Source organism: Myotis yumanensis, unplaced genomic scaffold (assembly GCF_028538775.1).
Source record: "Myotis yumanensis isolate MYYU_CA2020_CCGP unplaced genomic scaffold, mMyoYum1.0.hap1 SCAF_7, whole genome shotgun sequence".
In the NCBI taxonomy this organism is placed as follows: domain Eukaryota; kingdom Metazoa; phylum Chordata; class Mammalia; order Chiroptera; family Vespertilionidae; genus Myotis; species Myotis yumanensis.
In genome coordinates this window covers 3,454,117-3,471,209 of record NW_027223758.1, presented here as the reverse complement: position 1 = coordinate 3,471,209, position 17,093 = coordinate 3,454,117, and the positions used below count along the sequence as shown (strand labels likewise).

The following is a 17,093-nucleotide window of genomic DNA, read 5'->3' as shown; positions in this document are numbered from 1 at the left end:
AGCAGTCACGCTCCCTGCTATTTACCCAAAGGAGCTGAAAGCTGATGTCCACACAAAACCGGCCCACCGATGTTTACAGCAGCTTTGTTCTTGATTGACAGGACGGGAAGCTGCCCAGGTGTCCTTCCGCAGGTGGGTGGGTGAATCACCGTGAAACAAAAGCCGCTCTAAACAAACTGTATTTACTTTTTTTTTTAAATGATGTTGCTAGTATTAGAGACTCCAGGAGATGGCCTAAACTCCCTAAGAAGAAGCCTCTGGTAGCTGGCTGACAGGCAGAAGTAGGATGTCTGGGCCCCAGTACAGTGGCAAAGCCTCAGGGCATGCATCCAGGAGCCCGTGTACATCGCACATCAGGGGCACAGGACATGGGACACGGGCTCAAGGCACCTCCTTTCAGCCAGGCGAGGCTCAGTCCCAGGTGCCACGGGCATGCAGGGCACAGCCATCTGCTCACATGCAGCCTCCTCCACAGTGACCTGGGACTAGTCCCAGTAGGACATCAGCAGCAGGAGTGGGACAGCCACTGGACACTCTGGGATACCCTGCTCAAGACAACCCTTCTATCTGGGCTCTTTTATCAGTGTCCTCCTTCCACTCCCAATAACACCTGGTAAACAATCGCCATCACACTGGTGTGACCCACCTAATACCAGATCCCCCAGCCATCTTTGGTCACTCTGCACTCACCAAACCCACCACCCTGGCAAGGCGACCTGCTCTCCAGCCACAGTGTCCCAACAGCTGACCCACAGCTTGGTGCTCTTCCTACTAAATTAAAGCTAAAATCAACCCATGTGTTTAGCCATGACTGGGAAGAGGCCACAAGCAGGTACGAAAGAGGAGTGAAGGTGTGGTGACCATGGGGTGAGACAGCGGCTGCCAAAGATGCAATGGGAGCTGGCCAGGTCCCAGCTCTTCTGGGGTGGTGTTTGTAGGTGCTTATTTTTTTAAATATATTGTTGTTGATTTCAGAGAAGACGGGAGAAGGAGAGAGAGATAGAAACTTCAATGATGAGATAGAAACACTGAACAACTGCCTCCTGCACGCCCCCTACTGGGGATCGAGACTGCAACCCAGGCATGTGCCCTGACCGGAAATTGACACTGAACCACTGAGCCACGCTGGCTGGGCTGTAGGTGCTTATTAAACTGTTTAAATGACACATAAATAAGGCAGGCTGCACCCGGACCAAAGACTGTGACTAATTCAAATCCATGCATCTGACTCCTAAACATGGGCCCTGTCCTCACCTAGTCCCTGTCTCAATTAAAGGCCATCAAAAGTCCCAGCCTGTCTGCCCAGTGGACAGACCACAAACACCTCCAGGAAACTCCCTGACTCAGGCCACAGGCACACCCACCACGCGAGTGCCACACTCATGCTCAAGTTCCAGAATGAGACCAGCCAGCCATGTCCTCTGCCCTCAGAGAACCCACAGAGCCCCACCTCACAGGCTCAGGACCACTTGTCCCATGGCCAAACCCATGGACACGGCCCCAGTGAGACACAGCGTACTGAGGAAGCACCAGGTGTCCAGCAGGCACACGGGGCCTGGGGTCAGAGTGCTGAGCAGGGTGTCCAGAAAACCATGTCCTGGGCAGAAGGGCCAGCAACTGCAAAGGGTAGCCATGACCTGGCCTGCTGACCGGTGAGGGAGGAAGTGGGCTGTGCTGGAGCTGGGACAAGACTGTGACACCTCCCAGGTTCGGTCCACCATCCGGAGGCCAGGCTTCACTCCAGAAGCAACAGAAACCATGAGGTCCCAAGTGGAGCCGAGTAAGGAGCAGCCAAGAGCGTGCTCTGCGCACTGAGGGGACTGAGACCACGCCCTCCCAGCTGGAAGCCACCCGCCCACCAGCCTGCACAGAACACCCAGAGACTGGCTTGATCAAGGTTCAAAGATACACACAACTATGAGATAACCACTCCAGGCCCTCCCACCAGAACAAGTGGTTGCTAAAGTTACCCTAATAGCTCAGACCTCTTTCAGAGAAATAAAAACACACAGGTAAAGGTAAAGAACCCATCCCGAGGTCCAGGCCCGCGTTCCAGTCCCCAGAAGGGGACACCTGCAGGGAGTCCTAGGACCAACATGCCCTCGACACACAGGTAAGCACAGACCTCACCAGCATGTGGCCCTTCACGGATGCCAAGAAGGACTCACACAAGACACCGTGCCCACCTGTGTCCCACACACAGACACCTCACCATCTCACATGCGGACACAGAACTGAGTTTGGTGACTTCTTACCACCTCTGGCTCTCCCAACTCGGGACTCGGTTCTCTCTAGAGCAGTGGTTCTCAACCTTCTGGCCCTTTAAATACAGTTCCTCATGTTGTGACCCAACCATAAAATTATTTTCGTTGCTACTTCATAACTGTAATGTTGCTACTGTTATGAATCGTAATGTAAATATCTGACATGCAGGATGGTCTTAGGCAACCCCTGTGAAAGGGTCGTTCGACCACCAAAGGGGTCGCGACCCACAGGTTGAGAACCGCTGCTCTAGAGCAATAGGTCCCTGCAGGTGGCAGCCCTGCATTCACCAAGCCAACACCATCTCGGAGCGCAGTCTTAGGGACCCACAGAGGCATGTCTGGGCAGGGAAGTCCCCACCAGGGGTTCAGGGTCAGCACCCTAGATGGCACCCAGTCTATGCTTTCCAAACTTCCAAGTGTGACATGAAAGCAGGGTTGGCTGCAAGGTGCAGGAGCCCCGCCTGAATTCAGGACGCTGAAGGGTGCCAACTCAGGGTTGCCTGCGCCTCCCGAGCCCACCACAACTGCGCTGGTCTGGGACCATCTTCGCCACCTCACTCCAGAGCTCTCAGAGCAGACTTTTTGGACCGAGTTTCCCAACTGTAAGTACATGACGAAGTGGCACCAACCTGTTTCTAATCAGGTTAAAGCAGCAGAGGAACTGTAGTGCTCATGTGAACACGACAGACAGAATGCCGGCCTGAGACAGTGTGCTGGACAGAGTAGCTGACGAGACTCCATTCAGAAACGACACCGCCAACTGGACACCCACACCACACTCGGATCTGCTGTGGTCCCAGCACAAGCCCATCAGAGGGCAGGACATGGGCCTGGCTGAAGCTGGCCCGTGTCCTGTTCAGTGAACATTTGCTGACTGACTGACCAAACTCACAAGCCAGCGCCCAGGTCAGGGCTGATGACTGTCCACCAAGGCAGCCCCCAGGCACAGCGGCTCCTGCAGCTCCCTGTGCAGGAGAAAGGGACCACCCCCAGACTAGGGTGCCTCCAGACACTCACCCTTCCTTCCAGCTGGTGTGATCACTGCAGAGCCCAGAGGAGCCGTTCAGACTTTCCAAGGTAGGACCATGAAGGACAAGTGCCTGCTAACCCAGGAAGTCCAGCGGCCACCAGACACATGCTCACCTCCTACCCCCGGGTCTCTGGCACACATGTGTCAGATCCTAGGCCCAGTCAGCCTCTCGCTGGGCATGCAAACACTTCCCTTTGTGGCATTTCTCTAAAAAGCCTGGTCCCTCTGCATCCACTGCTTCATGAGGACACAACCAGAAGAGATGCCACAGGAAGGAGCCAGCCCCAAGGGCCTCTCTACAGGCCTCACCCCTCTGTTAGTATCCATAAGGTCTTTGAAAAGCTCCTCACCTCTGCTGGCCTCAGTAGCTTCGTCCAAGGGAGCTTTTCTTCATGGGTCCATGTAGCTCCAGAAACCTACAGACTCGTGAACCGTCCCTCAGCACACGGCAGGAAGTCTAGGATTGCACACACAAAAACTGCAAGCCACCTGAGTCTATCAACTCAACTATCCATCCCAAGTAATAATGTCCATTCTAAGCCATTTTCATAAATAAAAAGGCAAAGAAGCCAGGAGACAATTGCTACTCTTAATGACAAACATCCCTACATTATAAAACACTTTTATGCCCTGGCTAGTTTGGCTAAGTAGATAGAGTGTCGGCCTGTGGACTGAGGATCCCAGGTTCGATTCCGGTCAAGGGCACATGCCTGGGTTGCGAGCTAGATCCCCAGTGGGGGGTGTGCAGTTGGCAGCCAATCAATGGTTCTCTCTCATCACTGATGTTTCTCTCTCTCTCTCTCCCTCTCCCTTCCTCTCTGAAATTAATAAAAATATGTTTTTAATCTGTTAAAAAAAAAAAAGCTCTTAAGCCCTGGCTGGTTGCTCAGTGGTTAGAGCGCCAGCCCTCTAACGGAAGGGTCACAAGTTCAATCGCGGTCAAAGGCATATACCTCAGTTGCAGGCTCAATCCCCAGCGCAAGTCAGGGCCTGTGTGGGAGGCAATCAGTCAATGTGTCTCTCACATCCATGTTTCTCTGTCTCTCCCCCTCCCAATCTCTCTAAAAATCCATGGAAAAATATTCTTGGGTGAGAATTAACAACAAAAAAAAGCTCTTAAAACAAGTGCCCCACATATACCTTGCTTTCCCAGAGACCTGGCAGCATTCAGGACCCACTCTGCCTAGCCCCAATCGCTGCCTCTCCCCTTCCATCAGATGCCATGACTCCCAAATTCCGGCCTCTTCTTACCTCTCCCTGCACCCCTGCCTTACATTCAAATCTTCATACACTTCTTCAGAAACATGTCAAAACAGGGACACTGGTCCTCCTCCCATTCGCAACTGCCCAGATTCCAGGGAGGGCAGTCCCAATCTCAGTCAACCCTCACTTCAAATCTATCAGCATGTCCTGTGATATGTCCACAGCACGGCTGCCCCCTCACCAGCACCTTCTTTCCCCGAAGTGCGCAGTCTCACTGGCTGCCGCCACAGCCTTTCCCTGTCCTGTGCGGTCTGTTCCGGGCCAGCGGCTGCCACACTGACACCGGGACACACACACAGCCTGGGGAGGAGGGATTAGCTGTCCTGGCTCCTAGTGTCCTGCCCTGTCCACTCAGACCACTGACACCCCAAAATAAGTCACTTCAGGTTGAGAAGCTCCTATCATTGGCCACTCAAGTTCTGAAATCTGACATCCATCTGATGGCATCATAAAGAACTGTCTTCATTTCTCCCCAACCTCTGGGTTCAGAACCCATTTGGATATAGGCCCTCTGGGGTGCAAGTTCTCCAAAGCCATGGGATATCCCACCCACCCCCTTCACATGGACACACTGCTCCTCCTGAGCTCAGCGGTCAGGAGAAGCATGTGCATTCCTTCCTCCCGGGCCACGTGGGAGAGGCAGAAAGATCCCCTCAAGGCTCTAACTTCAGGAGGGAAGCTCGAAGGTCCAACCCAGCATCACAGGCCCAAAGGGCTGCAGAGGGCTGAGCTCACAACACCCACAGTGGAAGGGCAGGGAGCTCCATAGCCTCCACCCCCTAATTCAGTCCCCTGCCCCCAGCCCTTTCCCCCACTCCCCCATCCACAACCTCAGCCCCAAACTCCAGTCCCTGCCTCCAGCCTCAGTCTACTCACACACAGCAGTGTGTGGACGGGCAGGCAACCAGAGAAGGGAGCCAGACAAATGGGAGAGAGGGGGGACACCTATGCACTTTTCAGGTATGGGCAATTTTTATATCTGTTTCCTGAACGCTTTGATTACTTGGACTAGACATCTAAGGACATGTAAAAATCAGAAGTTCAGTCCTAGCTGGTTTGGCTCAGTGGATAGAGCAGCGGTTCTCAACCTGTGGGTTGCAACCCCTTTGGGGGTCAAACGACCCTTTCACAGGGGTCGCCTAAGACCATCGGAAAACACATATATAATTACATATTGTTTTTGTGATTAATCACTATGCTTTAATTATGTTCAATTTGTAACAATGAAATTGTGGGTCACCACAACATGAGGAACTGTATTAAAGGATCATGGCATTAGGAAGGTTGAGAACCACTGGGATAGAGCATCGGCCTGCAGACTGAAGGGTCCTGGGTTCAATTCCGGTCAAGGGCACATGCCCGGGTTGAGGGCTCGATCCCCAGTAGGGGGTGTGCAGGAGGCAGCCAATCAATGATTCTCTCTCATCATTGATGTTTCTCTCCCTCTCCATTCCTCTCTGAAATCAATAAAAATAAAAATCAGAAGTTCTAACTCAAAGAGTTCGTAGCCCCACCACAAAGATACCCAGTTTCCAGTCTCACACACAACTTTACAGCACTCACTACCTCACAGGGGGTAGAGGAGTTATCTAAGGCAGGAGTCCTCAAACTTTTTAAACAGGGGCCAGTTCACTGTCCCTCAGACCGTTGGAGGGCCGGACTATAGTTTAAAAAAAAACTATGAACAAATTCCTATGCACACAGCGGCGGCAAAAACACCCGGCGGGCCAGATAAATAAATGTTTTCGGCGGGCTGCATGTGGCCCGCGGGGCCATAGTTTGAGGATCCCTGTTCTAAGGCATGCCATATACACCATGTTATGCACCATGCCACCACAGGAAAGGACAGTCCCCGTCACCCTCCTGGCACACAGAATCCAGAACAGAGGGGCCTGCTGCGGAAGCCCCTCCCCTCTGCCTTCTGATTTCCTATACCTGCCTGATGACTGTCAGAGGTCCATCAAGTCACAGCTGCTGGCCTCCAGCCTGCGGCAACTGTCAGAGCTAAGAGCACTAAGCAGTCACTATTTCCCACACCAGGGAGCCAGCCTGAGACTCCTGATGCATCAACATGAAGAAAAGTTAAAGTACTTTTGAGAACTGTGAAAATTTCCCCAAATCTGAGGCAACTTTCTCCAGAGTCCTTTCAAATCTCTGCTTCAAGATTTTCAAAACCAGTTGTTAGATTCTGATCAACTCACATATGACTAAAAAAGCTCTTCAATCATATATTTATAAACGTGTGGAACTCTGAGCAGGTGTTTAAGAGCGACTCCTTCAGTGCACCTGAGAGCCAGGCATTGGGCCTCCTGGTGGTGACAGAACCGCCCTGGGAGCCAGGCCTCTGGCCCATTGGGTCCACCAACCACCCATGTAGCCAGGAGACCACTTCCCTAAACGCTTTATTATGGGTCCCTCACAAAGAGGGCCCTCATGTGGCAAACTGTAAACAGCTGGAAGAGCCGCCCACTGTTCAAACTCAGGTAATTCAGCCTTAAGCCCTCAGCACAGGGCAGTCAGCCCCCTTTACGGCGGGGGTTGGGGGGACTAAGCAACCTTGTTGCTAAAATGTGAGGACCACCAACTCCAAAAGACACCCACATCGGCGTGAAACATTATCCCAATCCCAGTACCCAGACAGCTCTGTCCACCCTAATGATGCTGGGGACAGCCAGGAGTGAAGCCTGAACAGAGGGTGAGAAAGAGGGACCCCTGCTCACCCCCAGGGCCTCCTTCCATGGGCAGTATGAAGGTGCTAGGCCAAGGAGAGCTGTCCAGTGCTGGCCATGGACAGCTCTCAAAAAGTTAGTCCTTTTTCTTCCCAAACATCACTGTTATCTAAGTATAGCCAAAGAAAAATTCGGTTAAGGCCTTTGGCCTAAGCGAGGCCCACTTGTCTGGGACCCCCCTGCAACAAGCTGGGCTGGTTTCTTCTCACAGAACCAGCATCAGCCACAGCAGCAGGCTCCTGGGTCCCTGAGAGCACGGCCGTCTGGACAGTTTGAATGGGAACAAAGCTGTGTGGAGTCTTCGCTGCCTCTACAGCCACATGAAGTTCTAAAACCAGTGAGAACATAAGGGGCCGGGACAACATGTGAATACCGAAGGCTCCATGGTGGCGGTGTACAGGGCTCACCAGATGCAATTTCACAGGCTTCACAAACGCCGATCCGATCCCTTTTCCAGCTGGGAAAGCCTAGGGTCTAAGGAAACATGTTCTGCCCCAGGTCAGAAAGCAAGTGTCCTTGAGTAACAAAATCTCAGCTTCTAAGAATGTCCCTCATGCCAAAGCACTTGCTACAAGTCAGCCACCAGAATTTCCATTTCTTCTAACTTCAGGGCTGGGCCCTACATGCTCCACCACCCAGCTGGGGACCACACTCCGACTCAGCTGGCCTAAGCAGCACCGGCAGCTACCACTAGATTGTCTCTTTCCCCACCAACAAATAACTCACTTCACGTGTCAGGGAAGCAATGCCGCAGACACTGGTCTCTATAAGCGTATTACTCCAGGGAGTGTTCACTTTACTGATTTTAGAGAGAGCAAGGAAGAGAGGAAGAGGGAGGGAGGGAGGGAGGGAGGGAGAGAGGAACACCGATGGGTTGCCTCCCATGCACACCCACACCGGAGTTCAAACCCAAAACCTGGGTATTGCCCTGACCAGGAATGGAACCCGCCACCTTTTGGTGTACGGATGATGCTCCAACCAACTGAACCACCCGGCCAGGGAAGAAGTGTTCACTTCAAATAAGTCACGTGCAAATGTCCTCGAGGGCAAGGTCCCTGGGCCAGTGGGGGGAAATGGTGTTGCCCTGGAATGAGAGCCCACACTGGCCAAGCCTTAGAGTCACAGGAGAGCGAATCCTGTGGAAGCACGACAGACAAGGTGTAAAGGAGAGAGGGACAAGGGTCACCATCCCTTGGAGGCCATACCTGGGCCTTGGTACTTCAGTGTCAGCCCACGGTGGGCTCGTGCTGAATTGGTTTTGGCAAGCTCAGTCTTGGTAGTCTCCCTGCCACCCAGACTGACCCCAGGAAGGGAGGGTTCTGGGAGGGCCGGCTTCCTTCACACATTCCAACTGCCCACAGTCTGTTATTTCACTTGGCACCTGTGCATGTGGCTTTGACAACCCTGAGGCCCCTAATCCCTCCCAAGCGTTTGTATCATAGTTGTAACAAGAATGATCTATTAGCCAAACAAGAGTCCTATTTATAAGTTACTTCTACCTCGCTTTATACCTTTTTATGATGAAAGACTTAAATGAAAAGGAAACATCCAATAGGAGGATTTAGTATTTTCTGATCAATTACATGATGTAGCTAGAATATTCACATCTGTCACTTTGGTTTACAAAATTAAATTGTACTCTTTAAAAGAGGACACCGTTCTGGGGGCACTGGGAGAAGTTTCAACTCTACTTTTTTTGCTTCTACTGTTATTAAAATGGAGTAACTTAATTAATCAGAGTTCCCAATCAGAATATCAACTGGGGAGGAGGGGTATGAAGAGATGTAAACTTTTTGTTTTCTAGAAAACATCTGGCTCCTTTAAAGCACAGATCTCAGCCTTCATCACCCAAATGTCACTATGAGCTGTCCTGTGCTCTCACACACGGGACTAATGCAAAGACTCACAAGACCGCAGGCACAATTTTTACTACGTTGTTTGTCTACCTGTCACATGAAGACATCCCTCACACTGACGTTCGAACAAAAGATGCAAGTGAGTCTAGGGCAGGGGTGGGCAAACTTTTTGACTCGAGGGCCACAATGGGTTCTTAAACTGGACCGGAGGCCGCAACAAAAGCATGGATGGAGTGTTTGTGTGAACTAATATAAATTCAAAGTAAACATCATTACATAAAAGGGTACGGTCTTTTTTTTTTTTTAGTTTTATTCATTTCAAACGGGCCGGATCCGGCCCGCGGGCCGTAGTTTGCCCACGGCTGGTCTAGGGTCACTGTCCCTACACTAGGAATCACACCAAGGGGATCCCATGAACCCCAAACACCACACCTTTCACAGCCCCTGCAAGCCAGGCCCAGCGCCCACTTCACAAACTTCATGGACAAGCTCACAGCAGGTCTAGATAACGAGTATTGAGTAGGCATTGTCCTTGCTGAAAACAAGGCAAGTGCTGAAGCCAGCAAGGCCGCTGAAGGGACCCTCACGGACAGGTAAACAGCCTCCTGCCAGCTTATATCATGTACCACAACCTCAAATTCCCTTTTGTAAATGGCCCTAACAACTAGCCGTACTTTCTACTAAAAGGTCAAAACACACATAACTAGTAAAACAGAGCCACCAATAAAACACCCCTACAAACTCCGAAACAAACACAATGTGCTCAGGTAACTTCGCCCCACGGCCTTTCCCTCTGGCATGCTGCCCCACCACCACCCACAGCACTGGTCCTGGCAGCCAGGTCCCTCCCTGCCCCAGCCCCATCAAAACAGATGCCCGCCAAGCTCTGCCCCCAGGACCAGCTCACCTGTGGTCACAGCCTGGAGAGCACCTGCCTTTCCTTCTTAACTCGCTGGAATTCTTTCTCAGGGTGACCTGTGGCTCTTTCCAGCAAGCACGAGGGGACACGAGGTGCTGTTTCTACTACTCCTGCCACCTCTGCAGCTGCTACACCAGCACATGTCACTACACAGCACGGGAGGAGCGCTCCAGAAGCTCAGCACTCAGTCCACGCAGGCGAGGCGGAGCGGACAGAACAGAAAGCAGGCGCCACAAGTGTAAAGGTTCACTCTGCCTAAGAATCCCAGAACGAAGCAGCGGTTCGAGTCAGACTGTGGGGCCCTTGCACTGTCACACCCAAAGAACCCAAAAGGATGGCGAGTTGACAGGAAACCGAGTGGAGGACACAGAAGCTGTCCGTCGGTACCTCCGAAAAACCCACAGCCTGGAGAGCACCTGCCCACTGCTGATGTCACTGGATGGTAATAACCAAAGGAACTGAGGTCCTTTCAGTGATCACACTGTGCTCAACAAGAAAATGACGGAAATATTCCTGCAGCCCAGGAAGGGTATGTGCTCAGGAGTCCCCCAAGGTGCCCCGGGACCTCTGTCACCTGGGTGTTAGCAGGGAAGCAGAACCTCTCCATGCAGACCTGCCCAGCCTCAAGGAGGGGTGTCACTCTGCCTGACCCACCATGAGGGGACACATCACACCAAAGGAGCAGGCAAGTTCAGTGAGAATACAGGCCATATGCCTTATCCCAGAAACAGGAGGGGAGATCGCCAAGTGTGGGAAAACCATGGAACCAGGCTATGTCTCCACACCCTGTAAAACCCAGCAAGGTGTGCCTGGGAGCGCCTGCTATTGCTCTCCACAGAGGAGACACCAAGCAAGGGCACACAGGGCCAGCAGAGGAACTGTGAGCACTGGCACAAAAACTTTGCAACGCAAAGACCCGAGCTGAAGCCAACCGCTGCACAAGGTAACAGATCCCGGCTGCCACATCACATTGGGTGTGCAAGAACTCACACTCACACTGGGCGACTCTCCAGCACCTGGGCTGAGGTGCACCTGAGCTTGCTGCAGGCCCATGCAAGACCCATGACCTTAGGTCCTCCAGTCCTACAACTTCCTGGACTCTCTACTAGGGCAGCAAAGACCCCCCCCCCCCCCAGTGGTCACTTACCTGGGGGCAGCTGGAAGTTCTGGATGTTCGTTGGGTTCTGGGGCGGCTGTGGCAGACGAGGGGCCAGGACCGTGGGCGTCAGCGTGGCCCGGATACCGCTGGTAGTGACTGAAGGCGTCCTGGGCAGACTCTGGGTGACCGCGCTGGCAGAGCCCTTGGGCAGCCCGGTAGGGGTGCCGGGGGCGGGCGGCGGGAGGCCGGTGGCCGTGGACAGCGCCCCTTGCATAGTTGGCCCGAGGATCATGCCGGCCCCCGCGCCGGCTGGGCAGCTGGCCGCCAGGGTCTGTGGTGGCGGGGGCGCCGGCTGCACGGCGGTCTTGGGTGAGTCTGCCTTGGCCACCTGCGCGGGCGCGGCGGCAGGCCCGGGCGCAGCAGCGGGCCCGGGCTGACTGTTGGCGGCCTGTGCGGGGGAGGGCGCGGGGGAGGGCGCGGGGCCCGGGGCAGGCGCGGGGGTGGGGGTGGGGGCGGGCGCGGGCGCGGGGGCTGGGGCCGGGGCAGGCGCGGGGACTGGGACGGGCGCGGGCGCAGCGCTGGCCCCGTTCTGCGCGGCCACTGGGGGTCCCGCCGGGTGGCCGGCCGGCCGGGCCAGGCTGACGGCGGCGGGCGGCGGTGGGGCGACGGCGGACGTGGGGGGCGCGGGGGGCGCGGCGGGGGGCACAGGGGGCGAGGGGGCGCGGGGCACGGGCGCGGCGGGGGCGCCGCGGAAGGGCGGTGTCTGGATGACAGTGGCGGCGGCGGGCTTGGGCGGCGGCGCGGGCGGGGGCCCGTTGTGCAGCAGGCTGACAGCAGGTGCGGCGGCGGCGGCGGCGCGGAGTGAGTTCCCCAGCGCGGCGCTCCCATTCAAAGTTTGCGCGGCGCCGGGGCCGCCGGGCGGGCCGTTGCGGGCGGCGGGCTTAGCGGCTGGCGCGGCGCCGGGCCCGGCGCAGGCCCCGGTTCCGGGCCCCGGCGGCGCTCCGGCCTCGAGTGTGCTCAGCTTGGCGGCGGGCCCTGCGGGGACAAGCAGCGGCGCGATGAAGAAGCGGGCCCGGCGGCTTCCGCCCGCCCCAGGCCGCGCCGCGCTCTACCTGCGGGGGGCGGCTCCGGCGCCGCGGCGGGCGCGCCCTCGGCCGCTCCGGCTCCGGTGTGGTTCCCGAGCGCGGCGGCGGGCGCGCGGGGCGCGAGGTGGTGGTGGTGGGCCGCGCTGGCCGCCAGCTGCGACTCGAGCGAGCCCACCAGGTCGCTCACCACTTTCTCGTCCACCTCGCTGTTGAAGAAGACCTCGTCCAGCAGATCCGAGCCCGCCGCCATCTTTCCTCCTCGGCCCGCCGCCGCCGCCGCTCGGCCGGCGCTGGGCGGGGAGGCGGCTCCGTGCGGGCGGGCAGGCGGGCAGACGGGCAGCCGGCGGGGGCGGGCGGGGGGCGGCGCGCGCCGGGCGGGGCGGGGGCGGCGGCCGGGCGGGGGGCGCGGGAGGCCGGCGCTGGGGGGGGGGGCGGGGGAGGGCCGCGCTGGTGCACTGCGCAGGCGCGGCGGCGCGCCCGCCCCCGCCCGCCGCTCGGCGCCTTCCCATTGGCTGCGGTGTCCCCCGCCCGCCGCCCAGCGCCTCACGATTGGCCGCTGCGCTCGCTTAAAAGGCGCAGCCAATGGCTGCGAGCTGCAGAGGCAGGGGCGCGGGTGGGCTGCAGGGTAGTTTACGGTCGGTGGGCGCTTGGGGGCTGGGGCTGTGGGGGTGCGGGCCGCCGGGCAGGCCGGATCGGACGGCAGCAGGACCGCGCCCGGGGCTTGGTGGGGCGGGGGCGGGGCTCGCTCTTTGTCTGCGGTCGCTCCAAAATGGCTGCGGCGGGAGCGGACGGGGCGGCGAACCGGTGAGAGAGCGGGGACGCCGTACTCCGCGGCCCCGAAGTCCTTCGCCACGGAGACCGTGCGCCCGGGAAGGACGCAGGCCGGGGCAGGGTGGCGCCCGTTGTCGGCGCCATTGCTCCGGGCGGGGGGCGGGGGCGTGGGAGCGGGCACGGGCCTGCCCTCCGGCCCGGCTGGGTGTCCGCGACCGGGCTCCGCGAGCAGTTTCCGGGGCGCGGCGGGAGGATGATGCCCCGAGACAGGCCCGCCGAGACTTCCCCGGTGTGACCGTCCTGTCACCCGGCCGCTCGGTCTCCAGACAAGTCATGGGAAGCCAGCCGCGCCGCGGGGACCGGTGCCCGTGGGCAGCGGACCCATCTGGAGACCCTGTCCGCCCCTGGTTTCCTGTAAGTCATCTGAAATCGTGTTTACGAAACTTTATAAAATATTTCGGATAAGGTTATCTGTGCGGTTTTTGGGGGGTTCACCAAAAGATGGTCATGCTATGGACGTTTCCAGTGGTTTTCTTCTCCCCTTTTTGGGGAGAGGCCGCGGGAGGCACAGGGCCGGGCTCCCGCTGCAGGGACAGTGTCCGCAGTGACCCCCCCCCCCCCACCTCAGCTGTGGACGGCTGATGCCCCCTCCAGCCGCCCGGAGAGAAGTGGCCTGGCCCTCACAATCCGGTGTGCGGGCTGAGTCCTGGGGTCCCGGTCCCGGAGTGTCTCCTCCCTCGCCCCCAGGAGCAATGGGGGCTGGAGCCCGGGAAAGATGCCTGCCTCCCCGGGAGTGTGTCGGGCGAATCCGCAAATGTGTAACCGGAATTTTGCGCCTGAACTTTAGCGCCCAGGAGGCAGGAGAGGGGAGCCACCCGGGAGTGGGGAGCCCTGGGATGGGCACGGACCCTAGCCACGTTGAGCACCGCGTGCGCCCGTGGCCTGGTTTTCAAACAAGAGCAGACGTGCGGAATTGTGTTTAAGATCTTAAATGCTGACAACTAAAGTGAGCTGAACAAATGCATCAGCAAGACGACTTCAGCCTGGTGCAGACATCATGGTGGGAAACACAAAGGGCCGACATGTGCCCTCAAAACAGGAGTGGGGGGGGCGGGGGATGCAAACAGCAGCTACAAAACTTCCAGACTCTGGGGCCCTGGCAGGGCCACGTGCCTGCGGGGAGTGGCCCATTTCGGTTCCTCACTGAGCTACTTAGTAAAGGTCCGCTCGCCATCTCAGGCTCTGCTGTGTCCCACAGAGCGGTGGCCCCCCAAGGCCCGCGAAGGTCCTCCAACCCAGCCTAGTCCAAGGGCCTCCTCCGCAGGCAGGCGGGACTCTGTGTCCTTGGGTGCCTGCCAGGTCCCTCCCCTCTGCAGCAGGCCTCTTCCCGCATTGGTGCTGACATCACCCCCCAGCGTCCTCTGGGGCACCCTCCGGCACAGCAGGAAGTGTGGGAGGTCGAATCTGTGCCCTGCCCCCACCATCCCAGCTCCCTGGAAAAGGTGGGAGCTGCAGGCAGTTTAGGCTGGTCTGGCGCTCTCCGGGGCTCTGCCCACCTGCAGAGGGAAGCCACTTGGCTCCTCCCCTCCCCCTAACAGAGCGGGGAGGGAGACCAGCCAGCCCGGCAACCTTGGTCACCCTAGAAACTTAGGGCATTTTCTTCGAATATCTGTGTGGTTTCATTTGTTGCCCTGAACAGTTATGACTTCTGTAGCTTGGAAGTAAGATCACACCTGAACATAAAAAGAAAAGGGGGAATGAAAACTAGTGTAAATATTTAAACACCAGGTTTAAATATGGAAAAAAAAAATGTTTGCTGTGAGAATGGCAGAACCCCAAACAGTACACCCTCCCTCATCACCTGCCACACTGCAGATGGGCAAGGCCATGGGCAAAAGGCAGACTCCCTGGCTGGCAGCTTTGTCGGCCATTGATTAAGTGTATTGTCTTTTCACCCTGACCGGTTTGGCTCAGTGGATAGAGCATCGGCCTGCAGGCTGAAAGGTCCCAGGTTCGATTCCAGTCAAGGGCATCTACCTTGGTTGCAGGCAAACCCCAGTAGGAGGTGTGCAGGAGGCAGCTGATTGATGTTTCTAACTATCCCTCTCTGTAAAAAATCAATAAAATATATTTTTTTAAAAAGTGTATTGTCTTTTCAATAAAGTAGAAAAAGCAACAGACTTACTCATCTATACTAATAAAAGGGTAATATGCTAATTAGCCCAGGAGACCTTCTGGACAAAGCTATGATGGCGGGGCCAAGGCAGAGGTGGTTAGGGGTGATCAGGCCAGTGGGGGAGGGCAGTTGGAGGCAATCAGGCTGGCAGGAGAGGGCAGTTGGGAGCGAGCAGGTGGGGGGGGGGCGGGTAGGGGCTGTTGGGGGCAAGCAGGCTTCGGGGGGGAGGCAGGTGGGGGCGAGTAGGCCAGCAGGCAGGTGAGTGGTTAGGAGCCAGCGGTCCTGGATTTCAAGAGGGATGTCCCAGACTGGAGAGGGTGCAGGCCGGGCTGAGGGACACCGCCCCCACCCATGAATTTCGTGCACCGGGCCACTAGTTTAATATAAGAACAAATAACCAAGTCAATCATTTCTGCCTTGCTCTGCTGTACGAAAGGTACAAAGTGTGTTTGCTCTATTACCTGTGCTTTTGTTGTCTGCCTGAAGTACATAACAAAATAGCTTTTTAATAAAGGCTGCAGCCCTAGCTGGTTTGGCTCAGTGGACAGGGCGTCAGCCTGTGGACTGAAGGGTCCCAGATTTGATTCCAATCAAGGGCATATGCCCAGGTTGCAGACTTGATTCCCAGTGTTGGGTGTGCAGGAGGCAGCTGATCAATGATTCTCATCATTGATGTTTCTGTCTCTCCCCCATCTTCTCTGAGATCAATAAAAATATGTTTTTTAAAAAATAAAAAAATAAAGTCTGGCAGCTGTGGGGACCCAGTTCCTGGAGTCCTATCTGGGTGACTCCCACACCCCAGCCAGCAGTGCTTGGTCAAGTACATCCACATCCCAGGGACAAGCTCATGAACACATAGCTAATCTGTAAACACTCACATATTCATTTCTTAGGGCCTTTGGAACATTATCACAGACCTGGGGACTTATCAGACATTTATTCTAGTCGCATGGCTTTTCTCTTTCTGCCCTCTCATTTTATTAGGACACCAGTCATTGGATTTAAGGTTCATCCTACATCCAAAATTATTTCCTATCAAACTTCTTAACAATTACATGGGCAAAGACCCTCTTTCCAAATAATGTCATATGTGAGGTGCTGGGTGGACATGAGTTTGGGGGGGGGGGGGGCAGTATTCAACCAGGTACAACAGATGACCAGCTTGTCCACTTGTGGAGAGCAGACCTTTCAGATAAGTCAGAAGGCATTCCTTAGCCTGATTGGCCCCTTTGCCCCAGGACATGGCTGTAAGAGGCTGGAGTACTGGACAGTAGCCTGTGACTTGATGGGCCTGGAGAAGAGACAGCCCCTCTCTGTTCTGCCTTGCCAAGAAAGTGGCCACAGTAATAACCAGACCGATGCACAGAGCTCTGCCTCTGAGCCAAGCCAAGACTGTGTTGGAGAAGAGTGAACGGAAGCTCGGGAGGGTCAATCAGTGGCCCAAGGTGTCTCGGGGAGAGGGGTGGGGGACACACCTGGGACTTAGACTTAAAGCTGGACAGACATACAGCCTCTGGAACAGCAGGACCCCACTGGTCAGATGTTAGCTCCTAGAGTCGGGCCTGCTGCAAACAGATTGACCCAGATCTCCCGGATGGGGCTGACTGTCTGCAACTCTCAAATGACTCACAACAGCCTCTGGGCTGACTCCCACAAAGGGCTAACTATAGCCATTGTACATGGTTTTACTAGTTCTGCTGAGAGGAGCTTACTTCAAAGCTCAAGTGGGAACTTCTCTGTCCTGGCATCACTCTGACAGCCCAGCTCCCTCATGCCGTCTCCCTGACCACCCCAAGTGCAAGCCTGGAACAGCCTTGCTCTCAGGTGAGGCCTGGTGGCATTCTGAGTCCCCCTTACCTGGACAGGGGTGGCACTGCCAGGCTCTACTTTCTAAGCACCAT

General features: G+C 56.2%; 1 protein-coding gene across 1 annotated transcript in view; it reads right to left on the bottom strand.

The window, feature by feature from the left end:
- Nucleotides 1-12,563, bottom strand: part of TAF4 (TATA-box binding protein associated factor 4) — a 59,659-nt gene extending 47,096 nt beyond the window's left edge. The window contains 3 exon segments of the mRNA XM_070419674.1: nt 11,209-12,209; nt 12,211-12,237; nt 12,239-12,563. Of these exon segments, the coding sequence (XP_070275775.1) occupies nt 11,209-12,209; nt 12,211-12,237; nt 12,239-12,495 (1,285 nt within the window). The 5' untranslated portion in view covers nt 12,496-12,563.
- Nucleotides 12,564-17,093: the final 4,530 nt, after the last annotated feature.